This window comes from Euprymna scolopes, chromosome 19 (genome assembly GCF_053919585.1).
Source record: "Euprymna scolopes isolate OS-2025 chromosome 19, ASM5391958v1, whole genome shotgun sequence".
Taxonomy (NCBI): Eukaryota; Metazoa; Mollusca; class Cephalopoda; order Sepiida; family Sepiolidae; genus Euprymna; species Euprymna scolopes.
In genome coordinates, this window is record NC_136500.1 from 139,546,989 (window position 1) to 139,568,458 (window position 21,470).

The 21,470-nt window shown below is 36.5% G+C and overlaps 1 protein-coding gene across 1 annotated transcript in view; it reads right to left on the minus strand.

Moving 5' to 3' along the window:
• Positions 1-21,470, minus strand: part of LOC145239998 (inter-alpha-trypsin inhibitor heavy chain H3-like) — a 162,602-nt gene that overhangs the window by 72,037 nt on the left and 69,095 nt on the right. Inside the window, exons 3-4 of the mRNA XM_080103585.1 lie at positions 6,848-6,928; positions 1,024-1,241 (exon numbers count right to left, since the gene is read on the minus strand). Of these exons, the coding sequence (XP_079959711.1) occupies positions 1,024-1,241; positions 6,848-6,928 (299 nt within the window). The remainder of the gene's footprint in view (positions 1-1,023; positions 1,242-6,847; positions 6,929-21,470) is intronic.

Genomic DNA, 21,470 nt, shown 5'->3' on the forward strand with positions numbered 1-21,470 from the left:
AATATTTATAATATACTTTAGTTTTACCATCTTGGATCATTTTGGTAAATTTAATTGTAATTTATATATATATATATATATATATATATATATATATATATATATATATATATATAGTAATTTATAAAATATATATGGCGATTAAGCTACACTGAATATTCGGCGTTTCATCCACTCTAGGATTCGTCAGGCTTATGCGCGAATTCTGTGGTTGTTTATCGTTTTTATATGGTCCTCTTCTGTTGAGGATTTTACTTAGCCAATCAGCTTTCTAGTATCCACCGCGCCCCTTCCTATCAGCCAATGGGCATGCATTTTATCGAACAAAGGATCTGTTTTAAAACTAGTTTAGTGATTTAAGGCAGACATTTTCTTTATATATATATATATATATATATATATATATATATATATATATATATATATATATATATATACATATGTGTACATGCATGTATGCACATATATATACATATATATATATACATACATATATGTGTGATCGTTTATGTATATTCATGTTTATTTAATTTATTTATTTATTTGTTTATTTTCTATTGTTTTTGTTAGTTTTAAAACTATTTTGTATCGCTATCCTAGAGTAAATTTTATTTTGTGAACACAGTTATTTACTATTTCTCTTCTACAGTTTAATAGATTTTGGGGTTCTTTAAAGTACAGGATAGCAAATTTTTCATGAAGGCATAATTTACATGGGTCGTGTAATTGCCTACACGTGGTAGCTTGTCTTATTATCTTCCATTCGACTACCGGCGAATGTCCGCTTTCTTTGAGTTCCCAGTATTTATTCGCTAGTGTTGTTTTTATACGGTGTTTTTTTTATTGTTGAATTTACTTTTGTGGTCATAGTATCGGGTTTTGAAATCTAAGGAAGTCATGCCTACGTAATATTTCTTGTTATTCGGGTTTTCTTTCGCAAATATTGTTGCCTGATAAACTACGCTTTTTGTTAGACATTTATTTTGAACTGGCGGAAAAAACTTATAATGTAGTTTGACTAACCGGTCAGTGGGGTAACTTTCACTTTTGAAATGGCATTTGTTTCTTCGATGTTCACTTTGATGTCCAGTGTGTCCATGTCTTGCCCGGGGGTGAGGTAGATGGCCTGTTCGTACTGACCTAATCGTCTCTCAAGCAGTTGTTCATAGGATAATATCAGTGTCATTCGACTATTGGCTGGGCAATGTAGCTGTAAGCTAAACGCCGACGTTCCGACCGGTCTGAAAATAGATTTCCGTATAAAACATTAAAAGTATATATTAAATGAGTACATTTAATAACAATATTTATATAGAAAAGTTGGTTGGTTGTTTTTTTTTACGGCATATCAACCCTTTTCAGGTTAATTAATGCCGAATCCACTGATTTTGAAGAAAAAGTTTTTAATAATATTTTTTTTTCAAGTCGGTTTCTATTTGACCCATAGTCTGGACCCTAACAGTTACTACCACTCCGGGCCAGAGTTAACCTGGGAGCAATGGCAATTAAGGGGTGGCTCCACAATCCCCAAAGCCCACAAGCTGGGGCCTCGCCATTGGATATAGTTTAAGGTAATATCCAGGACCATATATAGCATTCAGACAATCAATTTAATAATTAACAAATGAAATTACCATAAAGTGACCATTCTTTTAAAATCATAATGTTGGCGAGTGAATATTTAACAGATATTTTCCTTTAAAAAGTATAGTAAGTTGGTGATAGTATAGGCGCCTCCCACCCCGAAGTGTTAGACAGCAGATGACAGAAAGAAATATAACAAAAGAATCAGGAAATAGGGTTGGTGAAAAGACAATAGATAGGAAGACATGAGATTGCTGGTTACAGTGTGTCAATGACGACAACAAAAGGATGAAATAATGGATGTAGTTATATTTAGAATTTGTTTGCGGGTACTTTGGGGAGTGGCTATTAGTTTACGACTGTAAGAGCAGTTAACGGACGGTCTGTGAGATTACGACAGTGTGAACGGTTTACGGAGTTTCCAGTTAGTCAGAGTCGAAAGCAAATCGTAGCTGGAACAGCTTGAACAAACTTAGATAAACTGATGCCAAGTTACGAATACAGCTTCAACAGGACGTATGATGTAAACCTTAGCGCTTAGAGGGTAGATTCCCGCGATGGGGTCACACACGCAGTCAGTCAAACCAATATATACATAAAGTGTGCGCATTTGTGTGTGTGTGTTTTTTTTTTGTTGCCATTGTTTTGATTTTAATTTTTTAATTGTGAAAACGTGTGCAGTCTGCCGAGAGCCGTCAACGCGTAATGGCCAACCATACAGGCAGAACCAAAACGAGAGAAGATTAAAGACAATCCACAGCACACAACGTTGATGTCGGCGTGGTAATACCAAGTTATTTCCTTTGAATGTTACTAGCAAACTGTAACATTTTCAATAACAAAATAAAAGCTACAACCACTATCAGAAATTTGTGTCTAAAACTAAACGAAAATTCAACGAGCTAAGCCCCCCCCCCAGAATTGCTCGATTGAGTATCACAATACCACGGAGCTATTTCCATGGCTGTTTTAAAGTCTAGCGTAAACCAGATCTTGATGAAGCGTCCTATTACGGATTCATAGTGTCCGTTTGTTCTAAAATGCGTTTATTCAGTCTATACAAATGTTAACATTTACTTTTGTCACCGGTACAATATATATACATGCTGACAGCGAAGTAAAATCACAACACAGTTGATCTATAAAATATATTGCTTTTATTTCGCCCTGACAAATCAGCTTTCGCTTATAAATTATTACTAGTTTTTTGATTTTTCCGAAAGGCACGTGAGGTGATGTATGGTTTTGTGGTTGTCGGGCGGCAAAGAAATGGTGACAAGCCTTCTATGTCTGATCGACTTACTGCTTTTCTTTGTGACGATTTTATTTATAAAAACATTCTTTTCCTATTGACATGTTTTAATATTTTCATTTGGCTGTTGTTTCGTCCTTTGACCGATATCCTCTCACATATTTCTGGATCAAATTATGTATTCCATTAAACAATGGTGGAAAATCCCGGATTCCGCTCTTCAATTCATTTGCATTAGTGCAGCCCATCGAATGTTTTTTCTTCTTAACACAATGTAGACTAACACTCCTCTAAATAAATGAACTCCTGACAAATTTCCACCATCACCGATCATCACGGTGTTGTCTCACCTGATACTCATTAACCTTTATCCTTAAGTGGCCTCCAGATCTAGATAAGCGGTGTCTTTTTTTCTCACTTCTTTTATAACTGCTTCCTTTCGCCACAGTTTTTAGAGATAAGCTTCTTTTCACGAAAATAGGAGACACATGGAGACGTCTGCTGTGAGTGTTCATAATTTTTTTTATTTGAAGAGAATAGACACAGGAGAGAGAGAGAGAGAGAGAGAGAGAGAGAGATTAAAGTTATATTAGTCATTTCTGAGATGAATGACGCAGACTGAAAGAGACTTGAGATAATATTCCTCTTAGATTATTTCTACATCATTGGCTGTATCTCATTCGCACAGCTTCTACAGAGAGACTGGTTTAAAAAGCTTTTCTCCAAGAGTAGATTTAGCAATTATATAGACTGAAAACCGCATTTGAACAACCGACCGCAGCAAATATATAACAACAGAGAGGGACTAATGTTATATTAGCATATTATTTACTTCTTAATTTTCTAACTTTCTAAAATGAGTTACACACACGAGGAGAGACTTGAGGTAACATTCCACTTAGATTATTTCTATATCATGTGTCATTTGCATGGGTTCCACGAAGAGACTGAAAAACGTGACATTATTTGTCATCTCGTATCTTTTACCTACAGTGTTTGACCTGTTGCCTCCTGTCAACTTTACGCTACCCATTTTTTCATTCAATCCTGAAAATGATGTCGTTTAACGTATCTTGATTATCAACATGTGTTATGTTTTGTCGATATATTTTATAGACGTACTTTTACAAAATATATACACTATGACGGCGGTCGTTTTTATAATCAACAACTTGTTAAATCAACAAAGTATAATTTATTTTACACAATAATAATCTGACAGGCGAGAGAGTTCGGATCAGTAGGGAGAGTGGTGTGTGGTGGCCGATCGTATTACGGCAGAAGTGTGCCATTGGCTTCGCTCTTTTTTCTGTCTGATTGTCTTTGTTTTGTTTTTATATCTACATCGTCCCACATTCCTTGATCGGAATTTAATTGGTCTCTTATTTTGACCTTCAATTTGAAATACTTTTAGTAATTTCAATCCAGAGTTAAATATTTCTCTAATTGTTTCCTGATCTCGATTCTTCGATTGGAATGTATGGTTGATGTCATCGCCAGTAATCAGATTGCGAACTGGTTTTGCCCGGCTTCGATATTTTCCGGCGTTGTTCGTCATCTATTACACACATGTACTCAGCGTGTACTTCATTAAAATATACATTGGTTAACTTAAGTGCTACTGACATAGGGTCCCTAATACGTAGCAAGTGCAGTAAGTTATTCTTCATGGAGGATGCTAGCAAACGTTGTAGGATGTAGTCTACTTCTCTTTATTTTGATAGCTTCCCTTAATTTCCTCCAAAGTGAAGCATAATAGGCTCCTGTAATTGTAGTACACTTTGCCAGGAAATCTGTCATCACTACTCCTTCCTGGTCCCAGAAGACTGTGAGCATGACCTTGCCAGCGGAGGACTGCACCCTTGCCTTCTTTGGAGGTGGTGAGTCCAAGTGCTTCCACTGCATTGACTGGGCTTTGATTTCTGGATCATAGTGATGGACCCAGGTTTCATCCTGTGTAATCAGTGTTTTGAAAAACTTTGACTCATCTTCTTGGCACATCTCCAAATTCATCCTCGAACATTCGACACGTTCTCGCTTCTGGAATGGTGTGAGCAACCTGGGAATCCATCTGGTAGACACCTTATGCATATGCAAATGGTCATGAATGATAGTTTCCACAGACCCTGTACTAATCTTTACATCTTGGGCTATTTGGCGAATAGTAATGCGCTGATCTTCCAAAATGGCAGCCTCAACTTGACGGACAGATGCCTCATCAATGGCAGAAGGGGGCGACTAGGTTTGGGAGCTGTTTCCACAGACTTCTGGTCATGTTTGAATTCACGATGCCAGCGTTTTACAAGGTCATATGATGGGGTATTATCACCATAAGTTTCCTTCATTTCATCAAAAGTCTCCTGTGGTGTGCGTCCTTTCAAATACAAAAATCGGATCACTGCTCGACATTCAACAGACTCCATTTCACACCTGACTCAGTTCAAACACCTGTAAAACAGAAACCACAATTAGTTCAGAGCTGTAATTTGCCACATAACCCGTAGAGATATAAATCATTGCACATGCAAAATTTCAGCTAGATCAGACAACTGGAAGTGGGTCAGGGGCATTACTTATCAGGCCCGGAGGCCACTCGAGAATAATGGTTATTGCGTATACAGTAATCAATGGGATAATATCGTAGTAATCGTTAGTAATGAAGATTTGATAAAATGTCTTATTTAAGGGGGCGGTTTATCAGGAATTTGTTTATGTTGGACTTGAAGACATCCAAGTTGTAGTCAGGTGGGAAACAGGCAAACGAAAAAGAGTTCCACAGGTGTGCACTGCTGAGAAAGAAGCTTTGTTTATGGGGTATACGTTTTGATTTAGGCACAGATAAAAGTGGAGAAAATTATTGACAGTGGTTTCAGCTAGACGAGTGTTTTTCGTGAAAGATTGGTGGGGAGCGCCAAAGGCCTTTGCGTGTTCAGATTAAACCTTCTAAATGCAGCTCTACGTTTGCAGAAAATTAGCAAAGTATATGTTTCTGAAAATGGAAACCCTAACCATAACACTAGCCCTAATCCTAGTTCTAACATTAACACTCATCTTAACCTTAACCCTAACCATAACTCTGACTACAACTCTATTCCCGTCTTAATTTAACGCAGCTATATGTTCTAAGAACATCTACAAAGTCTATGTTTCTGAAAGTTACATGCTGAAATGGTTAGCTGTTTGTGAACCCCGTCTTCACTATTCAGAAGCAAAATCTGACAACACGTATTGTACTTCATTATGCAATAACATTTTTTACACAGGCATCACCACATTATCAAGACCAAGAGGCCACTCGAGGATAAGGGTTAAAGAGTGTACAGTAGAAATTGTACAATATAGTAATCGTTAGTAATCGAAAATTCGGTAAATTTCTTAACGTATATGGAACGGCTCATCAAAAACTTGTTTATGTTAGACTTGAAGACAACTGTATTATAGTCAGCTGGAAAGCAGGAAAACGGAAGACAATTCCTTATGCGTGCAGTTCTAAGAAAGAAGCTTTGCTCATGGAATCTACGTTTAGGTTTAGGCACAGATAAAGAGTGGGGGAAATTATTGATAGTGTTTTCTGCTAGACGGGTGTTTCTTGTGAAAGTTTGGCTGGGAGGGGGGCATAGATTGGAGCTCAGTTGAGCACTTGCCAGGAAATTAACGATAAAGCAGAGACAAACTCGCAACATCTCTTCTGTGAGAAAGAAGTTGCAGGGAAGAGAAAAGGACATCCCCTACGAAGCTGCGAAGTCTATTTTGAACTCTATCAAGACAGGATAAGTCCTTTCTAGCAGCTCCTGCCCAAATGTGGCAACAGTAACTAGAAATAATGAAAAAAAGTTGTGACGTTGAAAATTTGAAATATTTGATATTCTATTTTTTAAACTTATTTTTGAACAGGTATTAAACCAGACTGACAGACACACAAACAAAGAGAAATATTATATAGATAGACTTTCTTTTTAGAAGTTATCAATTTTAATATATTTTGTTAAGTACAAAGTAAAGTGAACTCACCGCATGACTTTGTGTTTGGGTCGGACTTCATTTTTATCGAGTATAATCAATTCCCCATTAAAGCGCTTGTGTTTAATAATTCTGAAAAAAAAAAAAAAAAAAAGTAAAACAAAATATTAAAAGAAGTAGAATGTTCGCAGAAATTGTTTTGTATTTTTTTATTCACAAATGAGTCACCACTTGACAAGGCCCGGAGGCCACTCGAGGATAAGAGTTAATCAATGGGAAAATATGGTAGTAATCATTAGGATTGGAAATTTGGTAACTTGTTTACATTGGACTTGAAGACGACCATATTGTAGTCAGCTAGAAAGCAGAGAAAGAAGCTTTGTTCATGGTGTCCACATTTAGGTTTAGACACAGATAAAAAAAAAAAATGAAAAAGTTATTGATAATGGTTTTAGATAGATAAGTGTTTTCGTGGAAGTTTGGCAAGGGGGGGGGGCATATATTGGGGCTCAACAAGCACCTGCCATGAAAATAACGCTAGAAAAATGTTTAAAAGCTTAAAATTTCTAAATTGTTAGTAAAAGGAGGCGATTTTTTTCTCTCTGCTTATTAGAATATCTAGTGAACTAGTTGTGTCACGTGTTATGAAATAAAGAAAAAAATATTATTTAATTAAAAAAAAAAGAAGGATGTTTAATGGCATGTAATACAAGATAATAAACAAAATACTGATTGTTGCACTATGGAGCCATGGAAACTATCAACCCTCTTCCCAAAGGACTGAGACCGGATTTGGCTGTCACAAGGATCAAAGTTCAAATGTGATATCCGTGTGAATATATGGCTGTGGAAGTGGGAGAAATCATATCATCGCAGGCTGGGAGGTTTTATATCAGACATAAAGCGACTATTTAGTTAGGCGGAAGATAATAAATGTCTTGTCATCTTCCTCCCCTTCTTCACAATCACTCTGTATGGTACTAGCCAAGACTCTCCCTCAGAAACAAAACACATCTACAATACCCATTGAATTTATCCGCACTGTCACACGCAAAATCACACGACGCCAGCCGAAATAAACATGCCTATTCAATTTCTTCTCATACAACTTCTTAACCTGAAAGTTTTATGGACACTTAGAACTCTCTTTGTTTATTAATACTTTACTTTTGATTATCCTTATAATTAGGCAATAAAACTCATGCATTTATGTATAGATATATTTTGTCCTTTTTTTTTTTTTTGAATAGTCTTATCCTTAACACGCCATCATCTTTTTTGCGTTCTTTTAGGCCAATTTGCTTCAATCATTTATGATTTGTCCATAGAGTCAATAATCATCGTTTAACTTGGTTTTTTTCTATCTTGGCCTTTATATAGTTTGTTCTGATCGGTTTGTTCTGTACGGTTGTCAATGACGATTCTATTTCTACGTGAAACTGTATTATTCATAGCCATATCTGACGTAAGTTTTATTGGTTTTCATGAATTATTTACCTGGTTGGATTATTACAACAATGATTAACGGTCGAATAAAAGTTTTTAATTACAGCATATGTTACAAGAAAAGACTGTCCCCTTTTCCTGTAAATGAGAAGAACATTAGATAAGTGGAAAATAAGATTAGGATAAACCGAGACTCGAACCTTGTAAGCAAGGTTCAGAATAGATTCAGAAAACGGAATGTTAGAATTTAGCTATTGTTTTGGAAATAGTTAGATATTGTTTGTATTGTAAATGTGTTCAAGTCCAATGTTAACAAATTCCTAATGAACCGCCCCCTTAAGTGAACACTTCATCAAATCTCCACACTAACGTAATGTACTTGCAATAACCCTTATCCCTGAGTGGCTTCCGGGCCTTGATAAGTGATGATCACTGTGTAAAAAAAAGAAAAGAATTTAATTGTTTGTTCTTTTATGAAAACTGAATAAAAAATAGGTTAGTTGAGAATTATTTGTTGTCGAAAGTGTGTTTCGAGAACGTTTGCTGGGCCACGTGAGTTGGTCACGTTTTGGGACGACACATCTGACGTCATAGCAAAAGGGAATTAATAATAGGAGCTACGATTAGCAAATTAGAGGAGTCGAACAGTCGGGTAGTCAGGTTCGAGCAGTCAGCAGAGTCGGTCGGAAAGAGTTGACATGGTCAGAGGAGGGTCCTCTTGGAGGCGAAGGGGTAGAAGTTTAACCATGTAGAACCAATGTGAACTCCTGACGTCAAATCATTCGACCGGTCAAATGAAATAAAGAACATCATCGATTTTTGTAAGTGTTGTCTTCGTGTCGTCATTCAATAATTGAAGGTAATTCGTTAATCACCTTAATATGAACTTTGTATAACCCTTCCAAGAATATGTATTTCTCCTCCTCTCTATACGTGTTACAAGAAATATAAGAACTGTGCATTTAACACTCTATCACCCTCGTTATATGAGTTAAGAAGAAACATCACAGAATTGCATAAATGACCCTCTCTCTACCTCGTCATTGTTATATATATATGTCCGCCATCTCTCGTCAATATGAATGTCCCCCTCAGTATTGTCACTATTGTTACCGTTAAAATGTCTCCCAATATGAAACCCTGCTATGCAACACATATTCTTCAGCTGTTTTAATGTCTTGTTACACGCAACATATAGATGGCACGCATTATTATAATACTCTAATATATATCCTTTGAAAATGGAAGAAAAAATATGATTCGCCTGAGAGTATTATGTATTTATATAAAGCCAGTATTCGTCCATGCATGGAGTATTATTGCCACATTTACCATTAATCTTTGCCTTTTAGACAAGGTCAAAAAAAGTCTGAACTCTAATAGGTCCCAAACCATCAACCAAGCTACAACATCTGTCCCATCGCCGCAATGTTGCATCATCGTGTCTGTTTTACAAGTACTTTAATGGAATATGCTCTGATGAACTGATTACACTTGTGCCCCCTCGACGTATATACTCTCAGACTAACCCCTCAAGCAGCAAAGTAGGACCCTTACACTGTATACGTCCTTAAATGCCGAAAAACCTTCTATTCTAACAGTTACTTTCCTTGAGCTGCTAGACTTTAGAATTCTCTACCTGTTCTCTGCTTCCCTGGTTGTATTAACATACATAAGTTTAAATGTAATATGAACAAACATCTCGCTCATCTCCTCACATAGTCACCTGAAGACATGGTCCCAAATAGTAGCCCCTTATGTCCAAATGATAATATGCCTTGTCTGGAACGACCAAGATTAAAAAATAACTTTTTTTAAAAACCTTTTCAGTGTATAGTCGGTTTGTAGTTACAAAAGCCCAGATAATTTGTGCAACTATTACTTGATAATTTATCAATTTCAAGAAAGAAAATGAAATGAATGAAAAAAAAAAGCATCGAAACGTTAACATGTTCTGGTGTACATTTCTAGTCAGATGAAGTCGCCTTCATATTAACAAACAAACGTCTGCTTATCACAAAATAAATATGAGCAAACGCAGACGCCATTACTTCAAGAAGGGTCTACGTGTTCACGCATGCGTACATTCGATCACAGAAGCTTGACTGTGATTTGATTAAAACCAGAAGAGGATGAAGAAGAAAAAAAGTCGACAATTGCGAGTGGGAAACGTTCCCATCTGTCATTGACAAGCACTAAAATCATAAAAAGTTGTATCTATCCGACGTTGTTCGGGAATATTTTCTTTTACTTCATTGTTTTATTTTCGCTTCTCTATAAATGCAAAATAAGTTAAGTTTATATGTTTATATATTTGTGTATACAGGATTCACTTCTAAACTAATTAACCGATCATTATGGATTTTGGAACACAATTGCTATTCATAAGGGATGCATGGCAATATATATGTATCAATATGTGGATAATATTTAGTTTCATTAAGTAAAGAAAAAAAGGAGTGGCAGTTCTTGATGAACCGTACCCCTATTGTAATCAAACATTCAAAAATCCCAATACCTATGTTAAAAACGCTATAATCACATTGACTAATGTATATCGATTAACCCTTATCCTCGAGTGGCTTCCGGGCCTTGGTAAGTGGTAATTCCTTTGTAAAAAAAAAAAAAAAAAAAAAAAAGCCACTTTAATTTTTTATGAAAATGTTACAATATGTACTAAACACCAATTAATAAATATTTATCAAATTTTATGCTTTGGGGGGGTATTTTGAAAAGCCTTTTAGGAGTGAATAATATAGTAACAATCCCCTATCTAAAAATTAAAATATTTCAGATTTGCATCAAATTTTATCCCTAGTATTTTATGTGTGTATATGTAAATTATTATTATTATTATTATTATTATTATTATTATTATGATTATTATCATTACTATTATGTTTATTGTTATTAATAATAATTTTAATATTGTTTTATCATTATTTTCTTCTTTTATTCATACATTTATCTAATAAAAACGCGAAAACTTTAAACTTATATCATTTAGCATAAAGGGCCTAATTAATGGTAGACGTATGTTTGAATTGCGTTGATTTTACTCGTGGACGTATGTAAGAGGATAAATATGCTAGCCGAATACATTCACTGCCTTTTTTGACACGTTCATTTCTGACGCTTGGATTGTATCTTCTGTTTGTATTTGTAATAATATGTTTCATTACTGAATTGTATAATTGTTCATAAATTGGTTGACACGCAGATTTTTTCTTTTTCTTTTTTCTTTTTCTTTTTCTATATACTGTCAAATTCTTACTTTCTCTCTTTCTCTATTTAACTAGATCTCATTATTCTTTCCTTTTCCTTCTAGTTCTTATTCTCTTTATTATAACCATTTATCTCTTTTTTCTTTTCTTCTCCATATCATATATATATATGTGTGTATATGTGTATGTGTGTATATGTATATATATATATATATGTATATATATATATATATATATGTGTGTGTATATATGTATATATGTGTGTATATGTATATATATATATATTTTCTCTCTTCTTTTTCTCTCTATTTTGTTTTCTCTATATTTTCTTTCTCTATTTCTGTCTCTATTCCTTTTTTTTTCTCTTCTCAATCACTCTCTCCCCATTGTAATCTTTTAACTTTATTTAAATTGCCTCTCCCTTTTTACTTTTTTATTTAATTAAAGTCCTGTGTTTTAAGTTTTTTAACTCCAACTTCTAAAGAGTTCCTACCTAAAATAAAAATCCATTATTCATTGAACTTTTGAATAGTCAAGTCGCTGCCTGATGATATCTGTTGTTTGATTGAAACAAGTGGCTATTTGTAGCAGCGGGATGTGAGCATGTTTATATAACAATAAACAAGTATATATATATATATATATATATATATATATATATATATATATATATATATATATATATATATATATATGAGCAATTGAACATTGTTAATTCATATACCTATCTTAGCAGCTGTTAGGAGCGTAACCGTTAGGAGCACTAACTGTCGTTTAGGCGGTCAAGTCTGGCTTGAGGTAGTTGCTTGTCTAGTCGCACTAATTAACTGTAATACAGCGAAACAGTACCGTATGTGGATGAATATATATATATTTAGTTGAGATGGTAATTAATAAAAACTGAAGAAAGTGCTCAATACTGTTGTAGAGCAAATATGAGTTTTATTTTTTATTACCGTATCTTTCTGTTAAGTTACATTATTGTTTCGGCTACACGGCCGTTTTTTTTTTTGTTTTTTTTTTGCCGTCTGTAGCTTCCTCAGACGTGCATAAGCATTAAACAAAATAAAAGAATTGGTAAATCCGGAGTAGGTGAAAGTACAAAATAGTTAACAATGCTTTGACACTCCTCATATTAAAATTACTTTCTAAAAATAATGTTAGTCTTTAAGCACAGTCCGTATTCTGCACAAGTACCTTTTGTTTTACTTATCCAATATTGAATTGTTTTCTGACCATTTAAAAACTATTGATAAAATAGTACTCGTTAATTTCAGGCATGGGGTTCGTTTTCTTAGCTTACAAAAAAGAAAGATCACTTAATTTAAATTTTTCGCCGTCGGAAATTTAGTATTCTCAAATGCATCATAACCTTCCTTTTAAAGTACTGGAAACCGGTCTCTGCATCCCATTCTTTCTTTTTCTTTTCTTTCTCTCTCTCTCTCTCTCTCTCTCTCTCTCTCTCTCTCTCTCTCTCTCTCTCTCTCTATCTATCTATCTATCTATCTTTCTTTTCGTCTCTTACTTTCTTCTGTTCCTTTTTCCTTTTTTTTCTTTTATTTCTAACGATCTTTTCTTTTTTTGTTTTTGTTCTTTTATTCCGTTTTTGTTTCATTCTGTCTTTCTCTCTTTTGTTTCTTTCCTCTTCGTTTCTTTCTTTGTTTCGTTTCTTTCTTTATTTCCTGTTATTCCCGTCCTTTCTGAAGAAAGACAAGATAGAACTAAAATTAAAAAGACTAAGCTTCTTTCCTTTAAGAATTGCAAGAAACCCTTCTCAACCACCAATAGTCAATATTAATGATACATTATCTGAAAGTACTTTGTTCAAACTTCTCAGCTTAACGTTCACAGGGAACATGAGTTTGAAACAAATACTTTGAGAGCATCGCCAAAGCTATTAAAGAACGTGGGCTTTCTCTACCGTGCTAAAAACTTACTTACGCCTGAAAGTATCCTGTACCTCTACAAGGCCAACATTTGCTCATGTATGGAATATTGTTGCCACATTTGGGCTGGTGTATCTGCTACTAGTTTCCCACTCTTAGACAGGGTTCAAAAGAGAGTCTCCAACCTAATAGGTTGGGAACTGTTATCTAGGCTTCAACCTCTGTCCCATCGACGAAATGTTGCATCCTTCTGTCTGTTTTTACAAGTATTTTAATGGCAGATGCTCCAACGAACTATAAGCTCTTGGACACCCTCGACGTAAATACCCCCGACAAACCCGACAAGCAGCAAAATCCCTCCCCTTCACAGTAGAAATCCCTAGATGTAAGAAAGTCTTTTATTTTTATAGTTTCTTCTCCAGAACTGCTAGATATTGGAATTCCCTTTCAGGGTCCCTGCTTCCCTTACTGTACTGACATGCAGAAGTTCAAGTGTAATGGGAACAGACATCTTGCTGCTGAACTCCTTACATAGTATCCCTGCAATTTATGCCCCAGATAGTAGCCCCCTACATCAAAGTGGCACTGTGCTTTTATGGGGTGAAAATGCAATTAAAAAAAAAAAGAAGTCATACTTTCTTTTCTTTTCGGCCTTTCTCTGTTCAATATTTTAATCTTTATTTCCTTCTTTTTATGTCCCGTTCAGTCTGTTGAACCGAGTGACATTCCTTCATATGCCGGACATACGCGAAGAACCAAACGGCGTTTTTATCTCTTGTATTAATAAAAAGGCAATAAACGATGCATTGTTCAAAAGTTTGAAGCCATAAGTGTGTGGTTTTGTTTGTTTTTTGTTTGTTTGTTTTTATTGCATTTTCACTCCAAACGCGGCACAGTGCCACTTTGATATAGGGGGGGGGCTACTATCTGGGATATAATTTGCAGGGATACTATGTAGGGAGTTGAGCAGCAAGATGTCTGTTTACATTACACTTGAACTTCTGCATGTTAGTAAAGTCAGGAAAGCAGGAACCTGGAAGGGAATTCAAATGTCTACCAGTCCTAGGGAAGAAACTATTAGAGTAGAAAGCTTTCTGGTATCTGGGGATCTGTTCTGTGTAGGGGTGGGATTTCGCTGGTTGTTAGGTTTGTCGGGGGTATTTACGGTCGAGGGGGTACAAGAGCTTGTAGTTCGTCGGAGCACATACCATTAAAATACTTGTAAAACAGACAGAGACATGCAAAATTTTGTCGATGGGACAGAGGTTGAAGGCTAGCTGATAGTGCGGTACCTATCAGGTCGGCGACTCTCTTTTGAACTCCTTCTAAGTGAGAGAATAGTAGCAGATGAACCAGCTAAAAAGTGACAACAGTACTCCATACATAGGCGAATGGTGGCCTTGTAGAGGTACAGGATACTTTCAGGCGTAAGTGACTTTCTAGCACGGTAGAGAGAGCCCACCTTCTTTGCAGCAGCCTTGGCAAGGCCCTTAACATATCTGTTCCAACTCATGTTCCCTGTGAATGTTAAACTGGGGAGTTTGAACGAAGTACTTTTAGGTAATGTATATTTAGCTATGGCTATTAGTGGTTGAGAAGGTTTCTTGTAATTATTAAAGGAAAGAAGCTTAGTTTTGGCAGCACTGAATGTAATCGGCCATTTTTTGTCCCTTTTTCATTAATGTAATAAGCCGATCTTGTACGGAAGTGAGGCCTAACTTGAAGGAAACCCCTGAAACAACTGCGTTGTCTTGTCTATTGATCACGTGAGTTGTGATGAACAAAATTAAAGGTTACAAATAAATAAAAAAACAACTGTAGAGTTCCTTTCTACTTTCATAGCTTTTTTTCGTGGTTGCTTGATTTTGGAATTCCATTCCTGCTCCCCCTTTTTTCCGGCAGCACCAACACGCAGAAATGTATATGTAGTGTTAACAAACACCTTGCTGTCCAAACCCCACTTAAACATACCTCTATAAATCTCGTCCCTATCACCGTAGCCATTTCCGTTTTCTATATGCCTTTTTCGGCTTTAATGTATTTTTTTTTTTTAATTTTACTCTTTTTCATCCCAAACAAGGCGTATTGCCACTTGGACATGGGACCAGGTATAAACTTCTCCGTGTTAGCACACCCAGAGAAGCAGGAAACAGGGAGGGAATTCCAGAGTCTAGCAGTCCGAGGGAAAGAAACTATTAGAGTGGAAGGCTTTCCGACATTTAGGAACCTGAAAAGTGAAGAGGTGGGATTTTGCTATTTGTCGGGTTATTCGGGAGTATGCATAATTACTATGAGTTCATCAGAGCATATTTCATAAACGTACTTGTGAAACAGATATAGGAAAGCAACATTGTTTTAGTTTAAGACTGAAAGATTAGTGGTAGATGCACCAGCCAAGATGCGCGAATTGTGGCTTCGTAAAGATATATGATACTCTCAGGTGTAAGTAATTTTCTAGCAAAAAAATTCCAAAAATTAAGGAAAAGGAAGAGTATAATCTGAAAATGTGGTGCCTAAAAGATATTTAAGAGATATAACTCTGATTAAATTATAATCACAAGATGGAACGATAAAACTAGAACAGACGGAAAACAGGCTATTTTTTTTTTTTTTTTTTTTGCAAACCATCTATTAGTTGACCAGTTGTGTACCAATCCCAAGCGCAATAGGAGCGTTCTATCATGAAAAAGTGACACAATGTTTAACGAGTGAGCTCAGAGATGCTCCGCTGTACAACTCATGCTCTATGCTCTCTACCGATCCAAGTTATGACAACAGGACCATTGCCAGCACCTTGAAAATGCATCGCTCGATTGGCACAAATAATATAGACGTGCCCAGTTTGATGAAAACAAAGTTTCCGGCCACGGTTATGGTCCTTGTTGTGGTTTCATGTGAAAGTCACATCATGCCACATCTTCGAAGTCAACACCAAAGTGTACCTGGATGTGTGGTGCTCCCCTGGTGCAATAAGGTGGCTGCTGGTAGACCCTGGGTGTGGCAGAAGGATTCAGTGCCGCCTCACAAGTTTAAAGAGACCCAGGCTTTACTTCAGAAGGAATGCTACGACTTTGTACCCTTCTCTCACTGCCCTCTCTCCTCCCCCGACCTAAACTTCGACGACTTCGTTTGGTCATTCGTCAAGAACATCACCAACATGACCTCTCATAACACCAAAACCAGCCTGGTCGCTGCCATCCGCCGAGTATTCGTCAAACTCCCACTTGTGAAAAAGGCATGCTCTCAGTTCTGGAACCATATCGAGGTAGTGATTGAAGCTGAAGGCGGCTGCATTGAATAGATGTCAACTCTACTACATAATCAAGTTACCTGAATTGCTTTTTTTTCAATAAAAGTTTTGAAATAAAGCTGTAGTGTTGTTTTATTTAGGGTGACACTTTTATCGTTCCACCCTGTATTTCACTATGGAGAAGTATACGAAGCAGGAAACCGTCAGTTAAATTTGTGTGAATTATTAACAAAAATGGACAAACGAAAGGTCTTGTTTATCTGTTCTTTAAATTTTACATAAAAAAAAAAAAACAAGACCGTCTTCCGTTCCCTGCATTGCTACAACCTTCTTATAGCCTTCCACATTGAAATATAATTAGGTCAGGGATGACATGTCGCCGACGTCCGTCTAAGATTTATTTTTGTGCTGTAAAAATACGGGTGGAATTAAAGAGATGTTTTATCTCCGTTGAAACATTTAGATTATCTTGCTTATTTGTTTCAGTCAGCTAGTTGGGTGGCCTGGATTAATAAAAACATACGCCCCTCCCCAAGCGATTTTAACAGATGGTCTCCTGCACAAGCAGTGGGTTGCCTACATGTATTTATTTGAGGGCTAACCGGCGTTGCTCGGGGCCATAAAAATAAACTAGAACAGGTGAGACGTATGTGTAACATTTTTATATCAAAACTTCTTTTTTTTTTTTTTTTACTATTTTTTCACACCAAACAAGGCACAATACGACTGACGTAAGGAACTACTATTTGGGACCAGAGTTGCAGAGATACTATGTAGGGAGTTGGGCAGCGAGATGTCTGTTCACATTGCAATTGATAGTGATGGGACGATTCCAATATTTTCCCTGATTCTGAATAAATTACCGATTCCATACTAAATTCTTGATTTCGATACAGTTACCGATTCCGATTCTTTATAAATCTCTAAATGTTTAACAATATTGTTATTTATTCTCAGTTACCGTAAAAACACATGTTATGCATGGGGGGGTGATAGATTTTAGTTTTACTGGTAGTTTAAGATCAATAAATATTTATCATTTCATCATTACTACCAAAAATGGAAGATTTAGCTTTAAATAAAATACAATAAAAAAAAAACAGTGAAAATAATCGTTTTCAGCATCGGGAAATAGGCATATATTTTTCCGATTCCGATACCCCCATAAGATCCGATTTTTCCGATTCCCGATTCCGATTAATCGTCCCAACATTAGCAGTTGAACTTCTGCATGTCAGTACAGTAAGGAAGCAAGTGTCTGGGAGGGAATTTCAAAGTCTAGCAGCTCGAGGGAAAAAGCTATTTGAGTAGAAGGCTTTGCGGTACCTCGAGATGTCTACATTGTAAGGGTGGGATTTTGCTTCTTGTCAAGTTGGGTATTTATTTATTATACGTCCAGGAGTACTAGTGCTTTAATTTCGTCCGAGCACTTACTATTAAAGTACTCGTAAAACACACACAGGGGTGCCACATTTCAACGATCGGGCAGAGTTTGGAGCTTGGCCGACAGTGCAGATTTATTTTTGAACTCTATCAAGGAGCGAGAGACTAGTGGCAGATGCACCAGCCCAGATCTGGCAATAATATTTCATGTACAGGCGAATAGTTGCTTTGTAGAGATACAAGATACTTGTAGGTGTGAGTCGTCTTCTAGCACGATAGAGAAAGCCCACGTTCCTCACAGCAGCCTTGGCAATTAATTCCGTATATCTGTTCCAATCTATGTTGTTTGGAATGTTAAGCCTTGAAACTTAAGGGAAGTACTTTAGGTGGTGTATCATTAGCCATGGCAATCAGTGGTTGAGAAGGTTTCTTGTAATTATTAAAAGAAACAAGCTTAGTCTTAGCGGCATTGAACGTTACGATTCAGTTCAACGCCGCATAGCCCTGCGAATCTATTTTTTTTTTTTTTTTACACGGTGGTCACCACTTATCAAGGCCAGGAAGCTATGGAATCTAGGTTAGGATAAAAGAAATTGTAATGTAATGCTTTTTTTAAAAAATAATGTATAATATTGTAAAATAAAGTAGTTAAGTTCTATTTACTATAAATTTGTGTTGCACGTTATTTGTAACCACTAAATCGGGAATCACAGTCAGAAATCGACCCTAAGCAGACATCATAGCCAGTAACGAGCTGAACCGGACATCAACCAAACGGAAGAGGTTCACACCATTGAGGTATGTTTTATTATTTTTTTAAATAGTGTTTGTTCACACGATTGGGCTGATGTCGTTCACACGACGAACCAAGTGACCCTTCCCGGTTTGTTATAATTGATGCTTAACAGTTGAATATCGTTTGTTCACACCGGTGGAGCTAGAAACCCCCCCACGACAATCAAGTAACACCTCGACCGGCAAACGGAATAACAATCGAAATAACACTGTGTCACTATATCTCAGCGCCACGGTTGCTAACACAGTCTTCAGCATGGCCGAGTGGTGATTTGGCCGTCGGCGTAAAGATACACAGAAGTGCAATCCCAGAATTCCCTTTCTTGATCGATCTCTTTTCGTCCGGACAGCATGGGATGAGCACGCGTGTTTCTGTCTCTCCGTGAACGAGAGGGGGCGACCCCCCCCCCGAGCACTAGGTAAGCGTGGTTAGTTTAATGATTGTAGGATATATAAAGTGTAAATTGTTTTTGTAATATATATTTTTGTAAAATAAATAGTTAATTGTCTTTCATAAATATTACGATTGTGTCGTGTTGTGTGTTTTATTGAGTCTGCCATGAATGCCTCCATTAAACAACGAAGCGGTCTAAGAACGAAAAAAGAAAATTCCAACCAGAATGCCACCAGGATGAAGAGGTCACTTGAGAAAATAAAGGAGCCACGCCCACATCCAACATCCCAGGTATGATTTTCTTCTAACAGACCCTAATGACTGGCCATCTTCATATCTTCATGAGACCGTTTAGAAGACAATTAGTGTAACACGTGAAGACAGTCATACGCCAGTGACCGGCTGATTGTGTTATAACGCGAATAACCAATCCTCATCTCAAAAAGTCAAAAGTAAATAACTACGTAAAGATCAATTGTTAAGCCTAATACAGTAGAACCCCAGGATACGGTCGTCTTGTGATACGATATTTTCTGGTTGAGATGTGAAATACGATGTGAAATACGATGCTTTTCCGGCCCCTGGTTACGGTATTTTCCCCGCCTCACGGTGTTATTTATAATGTTATTTGATTATATACATGTGTATTATATACTATACTGTATTTTTGTATTTTTTAATTTTTAATGCGTATCCAGGGGTCCTGCTGTATAGTGAAATGAAATGAGAGTGACAAAGAGAGAAGAAAGAGAGAGAGAGAAAAAGAGAGAAAGAGAAAAAGAGAGAGAGATAGAGAGAGAGATAGAAAGAGAGAGAGAGAGAAAGAGAGAGAGAAAGAGAGAAAGAACGAAAGAGAGAAAGAAAGAGAGAAAGACAGAGAAAGAGAGATAGAGAGAAAGAGAGAGAAAGACGGAAAGAAAGAAAGAAAGAAAGAGAGAAAGAAAGAGAAAGACAGAAAGACAGAAAGGAAGGGAGAAAGAGAGAAAGAAAGAGAGAAAGAGAGACAGAAAGAGAGAAAAGAGAAAAAAGAAAGACAGAGAAAGAAAGAAAGACATAGAAAGAAAGAAAGACAGAGAAAGAGAGAAAGACAGAAAGAAAGAGAGAAAGAGAGAAAGAAAGAAAGAGAGAGAAAGAGAGAAAGAGAGAAAAAGAGAAAGAAAGAAAGAGAGAAAAAAGAGAGAAAGAGAGAAAGAGAGAGAGAGAGAGAGAGAGAGAGGGAGGGTAATGTTTCTGACAAAGAGAGAAAAATCTCTGTTTTCTAGCTCAGAATCTAATCCATCTAACACTTATTGTTAGCAAATTTTTGATCACGAAGTAGTATTTTTTTTTTGCTCATTTCATTAAGTGGCTTCATGCATTGTCTGGAACGATTTCCATAAAACAAATTCACTAAGCATAGGAGCCACTGTGTCAATGAACAAGAACTTTAAAAACTACCTGGGAAATATACCAGATGAACTAAGTGCAATTGTTGAAACTATTACTCTTAAAGAACGCTTTCAGTTCGAGTCTCTGAAAAAGCGGATGCCTCCCTCCTCCCAAATTGAAAACAAAAAAATGATAAGTTGTTTGAAGAGGTAGTAAATATTATTATCAAATATCAACTCTTGATTGGACAACATCTTTAATCGGCAGTTTCTTTCCGCCAATCAGAGATGTGAAAATATTCACTACCGAAAATACAATAAATCGTAGCTTTCTCTCCGTTTGTTCCGGTAGAAACGTCCTTAAAAACTTATTAGCTAATACCAGTTCCCTTGCCGAAGGGCCTCGACAGACAAGAGGGAGACTTTAGCAGCGTCTGCATATACATATATGCTGTTGGACGAACTTATGTACGTAGTTCATACACATACAGCACCAACCGAAATGAACATACATATACTTTCTCACTAACAAAAAGGAGACGCTAATACCCATACACATAACTTCTGGTTATTCATTTACACATACGTAAACGCATACGGCGCGAGCCGAAACAGTCATTAGTACTCAATTTCTCTTTACAGAACTAATCCCTATCTTTCACTGGAACGTTCCTTTTGAATCTTTGTTCTTTATGAAAGAGAGAGAGAGAAATAAAGAAAGGGAGAGAGAGAGAGAGACAGACAGACAGACAGTTAGACAGAGATTGCAGAAAAGAAGAAAGAGCGTTGCCAATCAAATTGCGGATACGTTTCTGCACTGTATCAAGAACTCTCAAGTGGGGCAAAGAATGAACCAAACCAAACATGACTACAGTACCCCATACATGGTCTGTCATTAGATTTTTAGAGATAGAGAATACACTCAGGTG